Raw genomic sequence first — 19,888 nt, forward strand, 5'->3', positions numbered from 1 at the left:
TACCATTGACCCTTGTTTTATTGTCTAGATAACAAACCTGTTAAGTTCAATACCAAAACATCAAATAGAAATTTTTAATTTAATTTTTTTAAATTAGTAATTTTTTCAAAATACGTATTTGAACGAAATTATCAGATTTCCTCTTTTTATTTAATGAAAACAGAAAAAAATGAAACTACTAATTTTTAAAGTAGAAAAACAAAACTATTTATAACAAAAATTCGATTTATTTGGATACAACATTGGTAACTTACAATTCTTGTTTGTACAAAATAGCACATAAAAATAAAATATAGAAAATATTTCAAAGGCAATAATATACCTTTTACATTAATTTTTTGAAAAATTGTAACATCTATTATTGAATTTAAAAATATTCTCGTATCACATATTATACAAATAATAAATCCACACCCACCCATTTGTTACGATTATTTTTTTTTCTTTTGAGCGAAGTTAATGAGTAACAATTATAATTAATGCTTAGTGACTTTCGATGATGTTGAAAATTCAATTGTGACTTATTACATTTGAATAATTGATTATAATTAATTCAAAGGCACTTTACTTTTCTTCGGTATATTCGTTTTATATATTTTATATTTAGTAAAAATCATTTTTATTTTAAAAAAATAAAATAAAATAAAAAGCAAATCGCACAATATAAGTAACTTTTACAGCCTTTTAATCGACATTTTAATCTCAAAATTGAATTATTTATACGACTGAATAATCTTCTAGGAGAGTTTCGCCAAAGTGTGTAACTACATAATCGTGATAATACATCATAATGCATAAAGGCTGTCCAATAATGAGACTCGCCCAAACGACAATATTCCCCCATCTTGCTCCACAATGTTTTTCTACCATTTTACTTAAAACAGATAAAGGTATCTGAAAGCAAATTCAATGTCGATTTATATGGTAAAAATTCACATTAACTTGGCTAGATTTTTCTTTTCTTTCGTACTCAACCAAAAAAAGATCCATGATTTTTTTTTCTACTTTTTTTTAACAAGCCGTTTACGAGATATGAATATTTTTAGATTTAGTACATTTTTTTTAAATTGCATCAATTTTAATTTTTTTTTTTCAAATTATGTGTTTTTAATCAGATTTTTCAAAAAGTTATAAACATTAAAAAAAGGTTCTTAAATTAAAAATTTTGAAATATTCATATTTTCTAATTGATAAAAAAAAATTCGAAAAAATGGAATATTTTCTCGTAGAATACGAAAAGATAAAAAAAAACTATCATCTTAGATGTTGAGTTAATGTTGAGTTAAGAGAAAATATGTAAATTATAAAATAAATGATTTACCTGCCCCATCATTCCCATGAACGCCCAAATTTTAAATGTCTTCAGAGGTACGCTGACAAGATATTCATGAAAAAAAGCACTGATGAAAAAAACAGTGACACTGGCAGTAGTTCTGCTGTAACCCATTTCCACTACTGGAATATAAAGATGTCTGAAAATTAAATAAAAATTTATGTAGGTACGTACTTAATTTTTTAAATTAAAAATTAATTAATTAAATTTGAAATTAAAAATCCCTAATTTTTACAAAACGTACGAGAAAAATACGTCATTTTCACTAAAAGTCCAAATATGGCACCGTTTTTGCAATAAAAAAAATTAGTAGTCGCATTTTAAAAAAATACTTTTTTTTTACTGTGGTGCCTTACTCTCTAAATCTGAATTAGTAAAAATGTTTACTAATTTGAATTAGTGACTCACTTTTTGCTTCTGAATTAGTAAAATTTTACTAATTTAGAAGCAAAAAGTGAGTCACTAATTAATTTTTAATAAAATAATACTAAATAATTTTTTTCGAAAACGTATACTTTATGAGATATTTGACCGTTTGACTTTTGGAACACCCTATATAATAAAACAGGGCATTTTTCTTTAAAAGTTCTAAATTAATAAGTTTTGTAAAAAGAGAAAATACTTAGTTTTAAATAATTTTTGAGTTAGATTCATTTTTAAAATTACTATGAATTTAAATTTTCAAAATTTAACTGAAATTCTGAATAACATGCAATAATTTCCATAAATTAAATTTGAAAAAGTTTTAAGAAAAAAATTCATGATGAACATGAAAATTTTTTTAAAACTGAAAACTATTGTTAATTAAATTCTGAAATACTCTATAAATATATCAATAATAGTATAAAAATAATAATAAAAAATTTATAGTAATTTAAAAAAAAAGTTGCCTAAAAGATCAATTCATAGAAAATTGTTAAATAATAATAATAATAATTTATTTCAGCCTATTTGGCCCAGAAACGAACTTGCTTTATATTTATCTAATCTCATTCATTCATTTATAGTAGTCTCTCATTCTTATATATTTTAATAATATTTTATATTTATATCCTATATAAATACCATTATTCAATATGTATATTAACATTTTTGGTGTACTAAGAGAAAATTGTTAAATAAAATAATTTTAAAAAAATGTTCAATCAGAAAAATTCTCAAGATTCGAGCTTATAAATTTAAAAACAAAAATCTAATTCAAAAATAAGTTACGAAAAATTATTCAAAACTTAATTTTTTTTTATATTAATAATGGTTCATAATTTTCATTCTTTTAGGAATTTTAAGTATATTATTTAAATTATAGATTTGAAATCCACAATTCAGAAACAAAAACTAGAAATTTTGGTACGTAAATTGGTGATTTTTTTCTTTTCCTGTACGTAATTTTTAATGTTGAAAATGCTTCGACGCCTGTTTGATATTTTTATTGTTCATAGTTAATTTTAATATAAAGACTGAGAATAAGTAAATGACTCACCTTATAGCCCAACGATGTACAGGCATATTCCAACTTCTCCAAAAAGTATCAATATTATTTGCATTCCACCAATCGCAATAAAAATTTCTATCTGCAAAGTGTAGTAGTTCACCCATTAAATTGAGATAAGAATGAAATGACAGGTAAAAGAAGCACAGCCACATTAAATGATTTGGTATCTGTAAAAATTCCCATAGAAATTCAAATATATCTAATATTTAAGAAAAAAAAGTTTTTTTTATTAGTGTGGTAATTTTTTAAAAGGATCTGGAAAAACAAAAAAAAAACATAGTTCCGTTATTTATATATTTTAAATCTTTCTCTCTGCGTGACTCTTATTTTAATATTTTTTTTAATTAATATAAAATAATAATAAAAGCTAATATTAAACAGATCTAGGTTTTCTATGTAAAAAAAAACTTTTTCTCTAATTTGGTTTTTTTTTTTTTTTTTTTTTTTTTAATTGTTATAGGTGAAATATCGCAGATGTAGAATATTAATGTTTTACAAAAACTATAAGAAAAATTAGCAGCGTTTATTGACGAAAATGAAAATAGAATTTATTAAAAAATTGGCCTTTAAGAATAATAATTATAACAAAAATAAAAAAATATTTCTAACATTTTAAATTATGACAAAATTTCCGATTTTTTTATCATTTTCTCTGACTTTTTTTTCTGATTTTCAAGACATATCAATTCTGTTAAATAATGTAGACACATATGTCATTGAGTACTTACTGCTAATTTAAGTAGACGTTCGGAAGCCTTAGCGACGTCCATATTCTGTAAAATAAATAAGAAACAAAAGTTGATTTATCTACTATTGCAGAAAATTGATAACTTTTTATAAATTTGCTATTAAATATTATGTAGCAAACAAATAATAATAATAATTATAAGAACAACAACAACATCAACATCAATAATAATAATAAAAAAAATAATAATAATAATAATAATGCGAAATTAGGAAAAGTTGAAAAACTTACACTAAAAGGAATCAAAGAATTTTTAACAGATGGAACCATCCATTGTTGAAAAAGTGACATGACAACTTGACAGCCAACAAGAACTTCGAGGATACGTTTTATTAAAAATCTGTATTAAAAAGAAAAGAATAAAAAATAATAAAAAATTTGCGTAAATTAAATTAAAAGAATACTGATAAATTACTTTCTTCTCAAACATATTTTTAAAAGAGTTAACAAATTTTTAATTTTAAATAAATATTTCTTAAAAAAGTTTACTTGTTTGTTTCTGGAAAACATTAATGTAGAAATTATATTATAATTTATATATAATATATATATGGGCAAATCCACAGAACCGGCGGATTTTTACTTATCAAGATGAAAATTTTCCAAATAGCAAGCACACCTTTTATTTACTAGTTAAATTTCGATAAATTTTTTTTTATTTTTAATTTTTAGACGTTATAAATTGAAAATATAATTTGGCGTTTGCATACAAAATTATAATAATGTCTTTATATAATCACACATGTTTTCAACTCATCATATTTTATCCTGTAGTTGTGCTACTGAAAAAAGGCTAAGTTGAAAATGGTTCACGCTTAAACATAGAGTGATAATTATTGGAATATTTTCTTTAATTCTGATTGCACTCTATTCTATGATACATACATTTGTTCGTCTGTTCACAAGAAATAAGCTCCAATTTGAAAAATTCAAATCGAATAATCGCCGCAAAAGATATTTACAAAAATGTATAGACATTTCATTATTATAAAATAATGAGTAACGCTACTTTCAACGACTATCATTTCTTTTTATTTAAGAGCACATATTTTTTATTACTTTCAAAACATTCTTCAATAAGTAAACTATAATTCACCACAGTTTGGAATTGTTCGGATCTATGCCGAACAAGTTATACCTATAAGAATTAAAATTTATACCTGGAGTAACACCGTAAATTTCATTTTTTAAGTTACTTAATTCGATTTAATTTTTTATAAAAGACTAGAAGGTTCACATTTATTCAATTTTCTTATTTCAATAGGTTCTCAGAGATATTACAAAATGGTTGAAGTATGAAAATAATTAATATAATACTTCTAAAATAGAAAAATATGTGAGTAACATGAAATCGGCCGGTTCTGTGGATTTGCCCATATATATAAAAAGATATAATGAAGTACCTTTTACGAATTCTTTCAGTCCTCGGAAAATTCAATTCGTAACAGAGAGTTGGTGCGAGGATGTAATAATATAAATCACGAAGATTTAAATTATCTGGATACTGTACTAGAGTTATACCACCTTTTGTTTCATATTTTGCATCGTCTGATTCGTAACCGTTTTGTTTTATTCCCGAAGCTATGTAAATAAAAAGGAAAAATCATATAAAATTATATAAAACTACAAAATAATTAAGACGAAATAAATCCTATCAGATATTCTCAGTTTTTTCAACAGAAACTCACTTTTCAATTTTTAATCCAATATGAGGGATTTCACGTGGAAGTGATTAAGGTGAAAAAATTTTTCTATTAAAACTCACTCATTCTTAGGCAATTTTTTCAATTAAATAATGAAATCAAATTTTTTTTCATTTTTAGTTTTGATACTTTTTTTGACGCCCTTTCAATTGGTAAAATGAATTTTTGAAAAAAAAATGAAAATAAAAAATAAATTTGACTCTTTTTGGGTGAAAAATACGTTTTTTTTTTAATATTAATTTTTTTTTTGGCAAAAATTTCTTTTTTTTCAAAAATACATTTTATCAATTGAAAGAGCGTTAAAAAAAACTATCAAAACTGATAATTGAAAAAATTTTTTTAATTATTTAAAAAAAGTTATTATGTAAAAGATAACTTTCCCCCACAAAAAATATTTGTCCAAATGAAAATTTTTTTTTTTACAAAGAATTATCATTCAATATAACTACAAATTATCCCAATTTGAACACGATTGAAGAAAATTTTCCCACAAATATATTTAACATTTTTATATCAAAATGCGAATGAAATTTTTGAATGATAATTTGAATTTTGTCATATTCCAGAATTATTAGTTTCAGTTTTAATATAGAATCAGGTAAAAAAAAAAATTTTTTATATTATAATTTTTCCAATTAAATTAAAAAATTCTTTTTTTCAAAATTTTTACCAGGAATGTTCAATTATTATTCCGGTTTAATAATACAGTAATTTTATTGAAAGAAAATAATATTACTCACATTGTAAATTATTATATGAAAGTGATTGTCTTCGTATTTTGCTATTATTTGTGTTTTTTCCTTTAACACTGAGACGACACCACATGTTCACTTGAATGTAAGACCATAATTTCAGAAAAAGCATGGCATATAACATGCATACATACATTGCTCCAACTTTAAAAAGAAAACAATTGCATTTTTTAAATTTCTAAAATTGTTTTTAAAATACATTTTTTACGTTGCATTTTGAAATATGTAGAAAAAAAATTGTTATTTTTTTCATTCTTTACAATTTAGGGATAATGTAATATTGCTGCAATTTTAAGAAAAGTTCTCAACGTTTATGATCAATTTTGTTTTTATTTTTTTAGTTAAAAATAATTTTTAAACATAAATAAATTTTTTTTTTTTAAATTCGTTTATCATCAACGTTGTCAACTTCGCATTTGCTGAGGGGCAAATTTTCTACACGAACATATAGGGTAAATGCACAAATTACGGCGCGATTCGAGTCAAAACACCTTTGAAATAGAAAATTCGAAATTTCTATTGTTGAAAGACCATTTAAGACTTATTAAACTAAAAACTTATGTTATTTAGATATTAAAAAAAATTTAAACTTTATAAAAATCGATTATTTAAGCAAATATGAGAAATTAAAACAAATACCGTAATTTTCTATTACTGCGCGTTTGTATCAGTTTTGGTGTTTCAATTACGGTGACCAAAATTACGTCTATTTTGAAGATACATTGCTCACCGTAATTGAAGCTAATGGAAATCTTAAAAATGTTTCAATTACGGTGAGGGTAAAAATTTGATCTCAAAATTAATAATTGTTTAAATGTGCATCTTTATTATTGTATCAAAAAAAGATTAAAATAATTTTGCTTCCTCTCCTCACAAGGAAGCTTTGTATTCGTGACGATTTTCGATTTTTTAAAAATGGGTTATATGGGCTTATTTTTATCTAGAATGCATATATATTTGAAGTTTTAAACAAATGTCCGGATGTATGTGTGTGTGTTTATGTGTGTATGTCACAAAATCTTGTGTACAAATTATCTCTAATACACTTCGATGAATTGTCCTGAAATTTTATAGGCTTATTACAGTCATCAATACCTAAAATCAGACTAAAGATTTTCCAAAAAATATCCACATAATTTTTTTTTATGCCACTTTTTCAAAAATTCGAAAATACGTTTTTTAACCAAAAATTTTTTTACACTGTAAATATAATTTTTTTATCCAAAAAACTGATTTCTCGCATTAAAACAAATTGATTAATCTATATAAAGTCTATATTTTACTCAAAATCTATAAATTATATCATTTTTTAATTTTTGAAAAAAATTTTTTTTTTCGTATTTTTTGAAATAACTTTTTTTTTCTTGAAAATTTTTAATAAATTTTGTCAAAACCGTATTCCTGGCATGAAAACGAATCGATTGATGTATATAAATTTTACATTTTACCAATATTTGTAAAATTAATCGCTATTTTAGTTGTAGGTAATCCTTCTTTTAATCTCGAATATAAGTGTATCAGATGAGGAAGCTAAATGGTCATGAATTGAACACCTTGTTTACATTCTCATCATATATGAGTAAGTATTCATTTTAAATCATTTTGCAACATAGTTATATTAAATATAATTGTAATAATAGTTATTTTTTATGAACGCGCCGTAATTGATGCACTTACCCTAGTATAAAATATTAAAATGATAGTTTTTTGTAGAAAAAAAAAATGTACTGCTTACTCAAACTGAAACCGGAATCTTTAACGTGAATAACAACCATTGGCATTAGCACCATTACAATAAGATTCACAACATGGAAAACCATTCCTGGACCATGCGGTATAATATCCTGTAATTAAATTTAAAAAAAAAATATTAAAAATCATACAGTAAATCAAAAAGAAATATAATATAGATATGAAATGGAAATTAGTGGAAGTTTATAAAGAGTATACCATACCATAGCTAATCCCTTTTCAATCAGCAGGCAAAGCGATATTGGTACTGAAGAATCTAAACCATAAAATAGTTGGAAGATTGTTAATTATAGTTTGTGAAATTATACAAGAGATGCCAAAAGTACGATACCATTTTTCAAATTGGAAATGAAACTTAAGATAATTTTTTAGACTATATCTACATATTTAGAAAATCCGAATTCCATAGTCGAGATTATACAATCTACATGCATCTAATGCCTTCTTGTTTTCTTATATTTTCTATATAAGAGACTTATTCGAAAATTTTGTACGAATATTTTATTATTTTAGGGACCATCTCAAAATCCACCCCCAAGAAATTAAAAATTTTTTTTTTAAAAATGCCGATTTTGAGAAAAAGTGAAAAATATTTTTGATTTTTTAAAAAAGGGTTAAATTTGGAATATTTTGAAAAACGTTTTACCATTCGAGAGAGCAGGAAAAAAACTATTTGAAAACAAATAGGTCAAAATTTGTTAATCTTGAGAAATCTGTTGGATCACTTGAGAAATTTTGCCCCATATGTAACCTCGCCCATTTTCGAATTAGTTTAAAGGGTTTAAAGATAAAAAAACAAGAAAAAGTAACTTATAAGACTACATGCATACATTAACATATTTACAAAATTAAACAGATAAAAAATGTTGACTTAAAAATATTTAAAATTGAATTAATTATTTTTACCTAACCAATATGATGGTATATAAAGTGGATCACAAAACAATCATTATGAATTTTATATCTATATAACATAGAAATGCATTAACAATGCAGTACACTTACACATAATTAATAAAAAAGAAGGATGTTCTTTTCCTCCGTCGTTTTTCCCACTTAAAAACATAAACCATTGCACTGGATCCACTCTTATTCCATATCTAAAATTTTTAATTATTTAATACACAATTACTGTTTTCATTAAATTAAAAAGCAAAAAAAAGTATTATTGAAATTCAACTAAATAATAGTCAATTTCAGTTTCTTTGTTTTGTAATGAATTTAATAGAGTTAGATAAAAAGGAATATAAAATTAGTATTTCATCAGTACGTTTGAAAAAATTATATTGTATATACATATATGGTGTAATTATTACAAGTAATAAATAGGAAATTTAAAAGTAATAATATTTACAAAATATTATAATTAAGTGTAATAATTATAATAAGATTTTAAATGAAAACTATATTACAGTAAATTTTTTAGTAGTTTTAACTTCGTTAAATTTAATTACAATATAATTTTCTTTTATAGAAGAATAATAGTTTATTCGAATTTTTATTTGATAGAACTTTCATTTGTTCGAACTTCGAATAAACTCCGCAGAAACATTTTGGCGCAAATTTTAACATTAAACAATCTATTTTTTCTAAGTAATTTCTTATTGGATAATTTTAAAATTCGCAACTAAAAAGTTTCTAACAGAAATTAATAAAAACAAATGAAAGTTGTGTTAAAATGAAAATTCAAACAAATAGAAATTCTGCCTGAAGTGAATTTTCTGTTATATAAAAATTCTGTAATATAAAAAATCGGTTTAATGGAAATTCTGTCAAAAAAATAATTCAAACAAATATATATATATAAATTGCGTCTATAAGAAAATTCTATCAAATTAATTTTAGGCATAATTTATGCGTCTCGTTTTTTTATATATACCTTATATAAATAGTTTTCTTATTAAGAAAAACTTACTTTATAAAATTTTCCAAAAGTAGTCGTATCCCACCAATGCCTAAAAGTAAGAAGCCCCAATTGACAAATCCCGTGAAATTATCAAAGCCGGAACTCCAGGAAAAGAGACTGTCTCTTGGTCGGTGACATCTAAGTTGCAATGAAAAAATAAATAAAAAAGTATCAACTTTTTGTGTTCATAAAATGAACACTTTGCTTCCCCATGGAATTTTTTTGTGATCAATTTATGGCAACTTATTTAGTATTATAATAATTTTAAGAGGGTGTTAAGTTGTATTTTTGGGTATTTGCAGAGATAGTTTTTAAAAATCAATAAAAACTTCGTATTATTTCACAATAAAAGGTTTAATAATAGGTCAATTGATTCGTTTTTAAATATTCTCCAAGTTGTTCATAATACTTTTAAAGATACATAAATATTTTTTAATAAATGAGTCAAAAAGGCAGGTTTTTCAAAATTTTTCAATTTCAAAATGTTAATAACTCTGGATAAAATAACAGTAAGATATTCGCTAATAGGTTAAAAGATGCGTCCTGAAAAACTCTATGAAACTAGAGATAAATATTTATTGGTGTCAATACATTTTTTTTAAGTTATGGGCAAAAAACGTTTTTCTTTAATTTTTAAAAATTCAATAACTTTGAACAAAATATCAGTCAAATGTTCGCTAACATCTCAAAAGATGCGTCTTAAAAAACTCTACAAAATTAAAGAAAAATATTCATAGGTGTCCTAACATTTTTTTTAAAGTTATGGGCAAAAAACGATTTTTCAAAAATTTTAAAATGCAAAAAAATAATAGTTAATCTTTATTAATATTGCTTAAAGCACTCTCATTATTTGTCCGCTAGTGAGATCTACAATTTAAAAAAAATTTATCCCTTGAGCTCTTATAGTATTCGAGATATTTAAGAAAATGTAGTGTATATACATATATATATACACACGCACGGAACGACATTTTTTAAAAATGTGATTTTTGGATTCCTGAGGTCGAAACATGTAAAGATACATCAAAAAATCAAGTTCGAAAAATTTCAGTATTACAATGCTTCCTCCATGAGGAAGCAATATATTTTTTTCTTGAAGCAAAAATACAAAAAAATTTGGTAAAAAGCTTTAATTATAATTATGATATCCAATACACCCTAAAAAACTGATGTTAATTTTAACCGAGAAGAGTAAAACAATGGTTTTAATTTTTTTTTCTTATTTCGTATAAGGCCGAAATTTTCCCTTACAGGAATTGCGATTTATTATTTTTCCATCTGGAAATCATTTTCCTTTATTGTGTATAACTAAAAAATTATAATTTAAAAATTGCAAAAAAAAATTTTCATGCGTTAATAAATTATTTCTAAAATCGAAAAAATAACGAAGTCAACTAATTTTATAATATATATGATGTATTCCACGCCAAATTCGAAGTTCATCTGCAATTGCATCTCCGATTTTTTTGAAACTTTTTTTTCTTTTAGTTGGCTTTTAGTTGGCTAATTGAGACTAGCTTCCATGATTTTTTTCAAATTTTTTTAGCATGCCGTTTTCCTGATATGAATTTTTCAAAATTTCAGAATTTTAATGACTTTTAATCTTTAAATGCTCATAACTTCCTTAAAAATTTATCAATTTAAAAAGTTTTTTTTAATGTGTGTTTTTTCTTTTCAAAAAAAAAGATTCCAACATTTTTTTTCAAATGATATTACTATTAAATTTTTAAGTTTTAATGATAAAAAGTACTTTTTCTCAAGATCGCTTTTTTTTCAACATTTTTTCAAAAAAAACTACTTCCTTTTACGAAAATTTTAAGCCTACTTCGATCGTGGGCAAATGATTTTTACATTTTCGAAAAAAATTTTGAATTTTTTAAAAATATTTTTGGTTTTTTTTATACTACGTACTTTTATGTATTTTGATGAGCTGATTACGAAAATCATAGAGACAATACCCGAAAATTTGATTTTTATGGTGAAAACCATAAAAAATGTCCTAAAATTTATGGTTTTTTTCGTTTATTAGGTAAAATATGCAAAACTAAAAAAAAATTTAAACTAAAGTTATAGATCTTATTAAAATACATTTTTTATATCTTATGCAGTTTAACATAGAATTTACGTAAGTAGCTGGTTAAGTATAGGTAGTTATTTACAAAGATTTACAATTTCTAAACTGTAAATTTTCGATTTTATTTCATAATTTGTCAAAATAGATATACATTAAATTTCCTATTAATGGAAAATTAATCATTAAAAACAAAATCCTATTCAAATCGCTACATTCCGATTAGAAATATCAATTATCAATCCACGCATTCTTAAAAACTCCAATTCATTTAATAATCTTGTTTTCATAGGCAAAAATGTAGAAAAAGTAAAAATTTCATTTTTGAAAACATACTCAATACGTATACAAAAAACAGTGTGACCAATACAGAAATATTTTGAACCGGTAAAGAATTATAATAATAATTCTAATAGGTTATTATTAAAATGGATCATCGATTTTTAAGTAACATATTATGATAATCACATATATATTATGAAATCGACCGGTTATGCGAATTTGTCCATATAAGTTACTCCAGAGAGAAAGGAATAGTTTTGGGCCAACCATGGAGTATTGATAAAGTACCATAAATTTATATTGCAATGTCCACAATAGGCTTTTTACATCATTGATGTGTCAACATTATTCTGACGCAATTAACGATTAGGTTAATTTACCTCAAATTTAGAAATTTTCCATTTATGTGTCAACAATAATCTTTGGTTGCGCCAACTATAGAATAGTTGTCAACTATAGAAGTATGGAGGTAGTATATAAAATTTAGAGAACGTATATTTATCAAATAAATAAACTATTCTCTTTTCAAGAAAAAAATGTTATTTTATATAATTGTAAAGGATTTTTTTATTTCAAACATTCAATAATTTTATCACGTGCTTCAAAATAATATAGACTGCAGTGACGTTACATTCGATCTTTGTACTGATTGAAAAAATGTTAATAAAAAATATAAATGTATTTGTAAGTGGATGTACCCCTCTCTCAAGTGAGCTCCCGGATCAAAGAATGGCACATAACTAATGTAATTCAAATGGGTTATGTACCCTTCTTTGATCCGACACAGCTGCTCAATTCATAAAACTCGGCGCCGAAGCAGTAACTCTCGCGCCAGTCCCATCAAAGGTTATGAATACTTGTATGCCTTGAATTGTATAATAATTAGAGTAAAATTGGATCACGACATATTTTAAAATTATAACAATTGTAAATAAGACACGCAAAAATTAATGATTTTAATAGTAAATTTACTAAAATAGCTTCAAGTGTTTTAAAATTAAAAAAAAAATTAAATCATTTTGTATTTTATATGTAAATGTTTATACTATACTACTTTGTGGTATATATACCTATATATACTTACGGTTTATCAGGTTGTGACCTACGAACCATCTGCTCTGCTTTTTGAATTTCTTCAGCTCTTGTTGCACTTTTTGTCCTTCTTAATCTAACTTTTGTATCATTTTCGTGATCGAACGTCATCTTATCTTATAAAATCCTTAAATCACTCACGCACTATGAGAGAAAAAAGCTGCCGTTTTAGCGGTAAAGCCATGCTACTTTGGTATGAGTAACATTGCCAACAGAAAACTGCTGTTACAGCATTGGAACACTGTTGTTTTAGTATTGTGATACTGCGAACCGCTCTGTATCACAATGCTAAAACAGCAGCATTCCAATACTGAAACAGCAGTTTTCTGTTGTCAGGGTTAAAACAGCAGCTTTTTTCTCTCAGTGTATATATTATAATACCTGCACGTCAACATATATATATATATATACACATGTATTAATGATATTGTGTGCGTGGACTTTGATATTCTTCCCGCTTCAAATTAAAAAAATTATTATATAGACTCAAATATAATTATTAGATAAAAAAAGTCTTGATTAAATTTTTTTTCTTATACGAAAATTTTCTAAAAAAGAAATATGTTTCAAAATTTTTAAAACTTTATATTTGTGTTAAATGAATTTATAAATTTTTCTAATTAAATTAATCTATTTTTCAAAATTAATATCCAACGTCATTAAATTTATTACAAAATCCAAATCTATTTTCATTTGATTAATGGATTTTTAATAAAATTGTAATATTGAAAAAAAAACTAATGTCGAGATTGTCCGCTTCATGTAGAAATAAAATTTAAATATTTTTTTCGCAGGGCTTTGGATCGAATTTAAAGGAAGAAAAAGATCATTTTAGTCGATTTATATTATAAGAAAACCTCCAAAGAAGTCGCTTTTTTATTTTTAAATAAATACAACTAGTTAGTAAATATTTTATAATTATTATTATTATTGAACAATTTTAGAAATTAAATAAATTGCATTAATTTCTTAATAAAAATGTTTCATAGGGATATTTTCAAGAAATTTTATTTACAATATTTCAGAATTAAACAAATTTTCAAGAATTCAATTCAGTATAGGACAAATTTTAAAAAATAATTTAAAATTATTTAAAAAAGAAAAAAATGTTCGAAATATGATTTATACAAATTGTTCGAATTCAGAAGTTTAGAAAATGTTTCAAATAATTAAATTTTCGAAGAACTTCATTAAAATATTATTAAAAAAAAAATGAATTTATAGTAAAATTTTTAGAAATAATTAAAATTTATAAAAATTGCAGCTAAAATTTTTTAGAGAGTTCATGAATTTAAAAATTTTTAGAAATAATTGAATTTCAGGAAATTTTAAATTAAAGCTCATAAATTTTAATTCATGAATTTTTTTTTGTAATTGAATTTAAAAGGACTTTTAAATTGAAAAATATTTTAAATAATGGAATTTTTAAAAGAATTTGATTAAAATTATTAAATATAATTAATTTTGCGAAGAATTCTAGTTAATATTCTTTTGAATAATTCAATTTTTGAAGATATGAATTTTATTCTAAAAAAAGTCGTATTTTCTTTAAAAAAATGTTTTAGAAAAAGTCGAAAGAGTCACATTTTATTAAATTAAGTTGAAAATAGATTCATACATTGAAAAGAGTCGAAAAAGTGTAATTCAAGTTTACGAATTTTGTGTTATTAAACGCGGTTGGAAAAATATTTTTACACGAAATTATTAATTTTTCAGAATCATGAAAAAGTGTAAAAAAAATTATCGATAAAAGATAATTTCAATTTTTCCCAAATTTTAAATTCTATTAAAAAATTTAATAACTCATATAAAATTTGTTCTAAATTTCATAATTATAAATTTCCAATGTTTGAAAATAATATAAATTTTTCAATAAATTTAAATAATTAAATTCCAAACAATAAAATAATAAATCCAAAAATTTACTCCTAAATAAACATAAAATTTGGATAAATTAAAATTTCACTGATCTTTTCGTTAAAAAAAATATTAATTTGACAGAAAATTAAATTGGTAATGATTAATTAACAATTAACAATATAAATAAGTCGTCAGCATTTATATTCAATATTATATAATTTGTGTGTTTACAGAAGTCAATTTACAGTATTTTCTCATTTCTTTGCAATAACTTAATTAGATTTTCTTTATGTATTATGAAATAGTTAAAAAAAAAAAAAATAATTAACTAATTGAAATAAAGAAATTTTTGTTTTTCAAATTTTGTTTTTAAATTTATTATTAAAGTCATTTACATTAAACAAAATTTTGTTTGCCTTACAAACATAACATTCTCTTATAGGTGTTGAACATTATTTACAAAAAATTAAAGCATCTAAAGCAGATGTTTTTCATTTAATAAACATCTATAGTTTTATATTTGCAAAATTTCACAGAAATTGCGCAAATATAATGCAAAAAAGTTTATACTTTTGTGCCAAGGCACCTTGTTCAAAGTCAATTGTCTTTTCTAAGTTTTTTTTTTTTTTTGTAAAAAAGAAACATGCATCTTCTCAGCCCAATTTTTTGTGTGTATCTCTTTTTTTTCTCTATTTAGGTGTAAAGTTAATACCGTTCAAAGGGCTATATTTATTATATTTACATATTTCATATTTTCACATTAAGACATTTTTAAATACGTACATTTTAATTCATTGTCACAAATTATTTCGAAAATTCAGTTTTGATGTTTGAAATTTTAGTTAAAAATTTTGTCTTACAATTTTTGTATTTTTTTGGAATTATTTCAATATTGATTTTTCTTTTTTTTTTTGTATAATAAATTTGCTAAACTAAGTTGTGTTGTTACAGGCTTATTCTATAGCTTTAATATTCAAATTGGCAGTAAGTTTTAAATAAGATTTCTATAAAATATTGTGTGCCAAAAGTTTTCTTTTTTTAAAAAAAGATTATTGCATATATGGAGAGTCATATTAAAATTTACTTCTTTGTTTCGAAATTAATTTTAGAAATAATAGGAAGCCTGCCAAAATTAATTAAAAAGATTGAAACTAGTACGCAACATTCGCTATAATTTTGGCATTGATTGAGATGATGGTGGTGTTGTCAAATTGTGAATACCGTCAAATGATTTTTTTGCAGCACTTTGTAAATCATCCATACTTTGCATTGTTTTTGATGTAAGATCATCAATCTGACGTCGTGTTTGACATAGAAGTTCGTCAGTTGATTTTACAGCACTACTCGCAAAATCTTTTACTTCTGACTCAAGTTTGTCTATCACCCATTCCATAGCCTGTCTTCCCTAAAGAATAATAACAAAAAGTATACTATTAACTATTGGAAAAAATAATAATCAGATGATTTTTGCATTATTAATAGAATGAGTAATTTATTATTAAAAAATTTATTTAAAATTAGATTTGAAAAATTACCTTTCCCGCATTGAAAGAGATTCTTGAAGTCAAGAGATCCTCCATGTAATGCGTTAGAGGAACACCTTGAACTGTAACTACAGCTTCCTGAGTAAGTAGAGTTTTGGTTGTGTCGTGTGGATGAGGTAAATATTTTACGGTTTCGTCAACTGCTATGTAGTTGCAAAATGTTAACTGCAAAAAAAAAACTGAATATTAAAATTCCAAAAAATTTTAATTGTATTTAAATTTAATTTTTAATTAATTTAAATTTAAATCTATTAAAATTTTTTACAATGTATTATGAATTTTCAATGAATGAAAATATTAAAATTCTATTGTACATTATATTTTTTGAAATGAAATTTCATTTCTCTTTTGCAATATTGCAATTAAAATCTTTTTTTCCTACGTCGCTTTTAATAGATTGCATCAATGAAGTGTAACATTTCCGCTTTAAAATTAATGCTTGCGGTATTAGAGAATTTTCGTGAACATTAAAACTTGTGGTCTACATAAAAAAGAACTACATACAAAAATACTATCAATAAGCAAAGCTGACAATATTACCTTATGCAACTCGCATATATGATTGCAAATTTAGTTGATATTAATAAAAATAGATATCATATCTTATCAAACTAAAGTACATATGTAATATTTTTTTCTCTTTCGTTCTACTTAGCTTTGTGAATTTTATTAAATTAATAAAATTACATAATACTTCCTTTTTTCTTTGTATTATAACAGTTAATACAATTTTTTTCGTTTCATTTTTTTTTTTGGAAAATTATGTAAAACGAAAATTATTTTCAATATCGAACTAATATTGCAATTAGTTACGATTTTTTTAATTTTTATTTTAATCACGAATTTGATCATTAATTATTTAAAAATAAATTATCCTGTATAAAGAAAATAAGTGAATTGAATTAATACTTACATTTCTTGTTTTAAGAACCATTTCTCGATTATTGGGATCAACCTCACTTCGTTCGCTGGCATAACATATACTTGCATGTCCAATTAACTGAAAATGAAATTATAATTTCTTTATAACAAGTATTTAATAAATTTTAGTTAAATATTAGCATTTAGCGAGTAAATTTAATTATAAATTATGAGGGATTTTAGGTGAAAAAATATTTTCTCCAATTGTGGTCAAATTTGGATAATTTGTAGTTTTATTGTATAATAACAATTTTTTGTAAAAAAGAATTTTCCATTTGGACAAATATATTCCTTGAAGGAGGGGGGGGGAGGTATTTTGAGGGATGTATGATTATCCCATAAAAATCATTAGTTACAATTTTCATTTTAATAAATTCTATTACATATAATTAATTTTTTTTTGACGAATTTTCATTTTTCCAATTAGTCTTTTTGATTGGTATAGCGTATTTTTGAAAAAGAAAATTTTTTTTTCAAAAATACATTTTACAATCGTAAAGGCATAAAAAAAAGCTATCGAAAGTGATAACGAAAAAATATTTTTGTTACATTATTTAATTGAAGAAATTATGAAAAAAAACGTTTTTTCACCTTGATCACTTCATGTGAAAGTCCCCATATATAATACATATAATTTAAACATAATTATATTTACGTTTTGACGAATTTTTTTTTTTACTCTTTATTCGAATTATTTTTTTTTAAATGTCTCGATCACTCTAATTTAAGAATTTAAAAACGAATGACGTCCTTCAGTTATGTAATTTGATTGAGAAATTTTATTTGGAAAGCATGTGCAGACATTTTTTTATGTTATATGTATATGCAAACGAAATATGTAACAAAAGTGTGTATACATATTTAATATATCTATATATGTAGTTCTGAATTACGTAATATTTAGCAACTTAAATTTTTAATAACTCTGTTCTTGTATTCATTAAAAATCACAAATTTTTTTTCTAAAAATTAAAAATTTAATAAGAAAAAATTTGAATATAAAAGTAATTATTATATTTAATTATAAAATTAAATTTATAAAAATATTTTCCGTTCTAAATAGTTTCTTCTGTCTTTTACACATATAATTGTTTTTAAATAAACAATGCTTTATTGGAATTTAATTTCAAGTGTGAATTTCAATTATTAAATTAGAGTTAGGTTAACCTTTTTTTTGCATATTTATTAACTTCTTAATTATAGAAAATTATAGAATATAAAATTTTAAACATAACCAAAATCAAGAAGTTTTAATAAAATAAAAAATTCAACTTTTAATTAATTGAAATGAATTTTCATAATTAACAACAAAATGAGTATGTTATACTTACAGCTTGTGCCCATCGTGGAAATCCCCATTTACTGGAAACCAGTCGATGTGTATGTAAAACACCATTTACAACTTGTCTATCAATAACGTCAGTGCCAATTACAGCAGGATTTATAGGATTTGGATATTTTCTCCATGCTGCTTGAGCAACAGTTTCCCAAGGATGACTGGAAAGTAACAATACAAATTGTAAAAGAAAGAAGACAATATATTCCCTTAATGAAATTGCCCTTGAGTCAGTACCATAATACTATTGAGGTTAAAGGGGAAGGCATGGCTATAATTTAATTTTTACTTATTAATCTCAATGACATTTAATACAATTAATACATGTGTTAAATAGGAAATTTATCTCAATACTTGAAAATAAAATTAACAATAAATGTAAATTTAAAAAAAAATCCAAGGTGAAAATAATAAACCATTAATTAATGCACATTGCAAGACTCACTTAAATGTGTGTTCTGATGTCCAGATCTTCATAATTTATTAAACTTGTTAAAATTACACTAATCAATCAAATAAAACACAAGTTGGGAAAAAGTTACAAAAGTGCACTGATTTTAAGTGCACTGAGATTCATTAAACGGATAAAGAGAATCTGATTAAATTCGTGAATAACCTGACGTAAGAAGAGAAAATTTTTCTGAATTGCCAGGGATGAATCAGTAATTGTATTAAACGTAATGTAACGTAACTTTGGCAAAGCAGAAACCCCTGTTGTTTCTACTTTCAATCTAAGGGTGCGATCACACCTTTTTTTTGAAAGTCTATTCTTATCTTTCTTTGTCACACAAAAAGGGCATAAGTCTATCTTTCTTTAGTTCAACAACAAATGAATTATTAATAATTAACTGATCTTTTTCTGTTACTTTACAATTTTCCTCGGTAAATTTACAAAGAAAATTGTAAAGTAAGACAGACTTAAGTCATTTTTTTCCTAAAAATATTTGTTGTGTAATAAATTTTATTTTTTATTATTATTATTTTATTTCACCTCATTTTTGGAGGAAATATTTGTCAATTCTCCAATAAAGTAATTGAAATAGATATTCTACATCATTTCGATGACTGCGCCATCTTTGTCTGTGGTTTGTAAAAA

At 23.7% G+C, this 19,888-nt stretch overlaps 2 protein-coding genes across 2 annotated transcripts; both read right to left on the minus strand.

The window, feature by feature from the left end:
• Positions 1–207: 207 nt before the first annotated feature.
• On the minus strand, positions 208–13,451 carry LOC127279746 (diacylglycerol O-acyltransferase 1). Its single transcript, XM_051302271.1, has 12 exons — positions 13,124–13,451; positions 9,696–9,824; positions 8,786–8,880; positions 7,984–8,036; positions 7,764–7,872; positions 6,017–6,172; positions 4,977–5,154; positions 3,805–3,913; positions 3,554–3,598; positions 2,814–2,992; positions 1,322–1,472; positions 208–894 (listed from the first exon to the last, which is right to left on the minus strand). The coding sequence occupies exons 1-12, from the start codon at positions 13,240–13,242 to the stop codon at positions 718–720; spliced, it is 1,500 nt and encodes a 499-aa protein (XP_051158228.1). The 5' UTR covers positions 13,243–13,451; the 3' UTR covers positions 208–717.
• Positions 13,452–15,175: 1,724 nt separating this feature from the next.
• Positions 15,176–19,439, minus strand: LOC127279722 (protein slowmo). The gene is made up of 5 exons (XM_051302247.1): positions 19,238–19,439; positions 18,788–18,953; positions 17,449–17,535; positions 16,527–16,700; positions 15,176–16,396 (listed from the first exon to the last, which is right to left on the minus strand). Exons 1-5 carry the CDS (start codon positions 19,267–19,269, stop codon positions 16,160–16,162), a joined length of 696 nt encoding a protein of 231 aa, XP_051158204.1. The 5' UTR covers positions 19,270–19,439; the 3' UTR covers positions 15,176–16,159.
• Positions 19,440–19,888: the final 449 nt, after the last annotated feature.

Source organism: Leptopilina boulardi, unplaced genomic scaffold (genome assembly GCF_019393585.1).
Source record: "Leptopilina boulardi isolate dan_hultmark-lab unplaced genomic scaffold, ZJU_Lbou_2.1 LbouV2_223, whole genome shotgun sequence".
Lineage (NCBI taxonomy): Eukaryota > Metazoa > Arthropoda > Insecta > Hymenoptera > Figitidae > Leptopilina > Leptopilina boulardi.

What these genes read in the sequence shown, in the direction of transcription:
- LOC127279746 (XM_051302271.1), bottom strand. Translation starts at nt 13,242, where the DNA reads ATGACGTTCGATCACGAAAATGATACAAAAGTTAGATTAAGAAGGACA. An exon ending in AGATTCCGGTTTCAGTTTGA is followed by an intron (nt 6,173 to 7,763) that starts GTAAGCAGTACA and finishes TTCTTTTTAAAG; the next exon opens with TTGGAGCAATGTATGTATGC. An exon ending in TTCATATAATAATTTACAAT is followed by an intron (nt 5,155 to 6,016) that starts GTGAGTAATATT and finishes TTATTTACATAG; the next exon opens with CTTCGGGAATAAAACAAAAC.
- LOC127279722 (XM_051302247.1), bottom strand. Translation starts at nt 19,269, where the DNA reads ATGAAGATCTGGACATCAGAACACACATTTAA. An exon ending in ACATCAGAACACACATTTAA is followed by an intron (nt 18,954 to 19,237) that starts GTGAGTCTTGCA and finishes GTTACTTTCCAG; the next exon opens with TCATCCTTGGGAAACTGTTG. An exon ending in TCTCTTTCAATGCGGGAAAG is followed by an intron (nt 16,397 to 16,526) that starts GTAATTTTTCAA and finishes ATTATTCTTTAG; the next exon opens with GGAAGACAGGCTATGGAATG.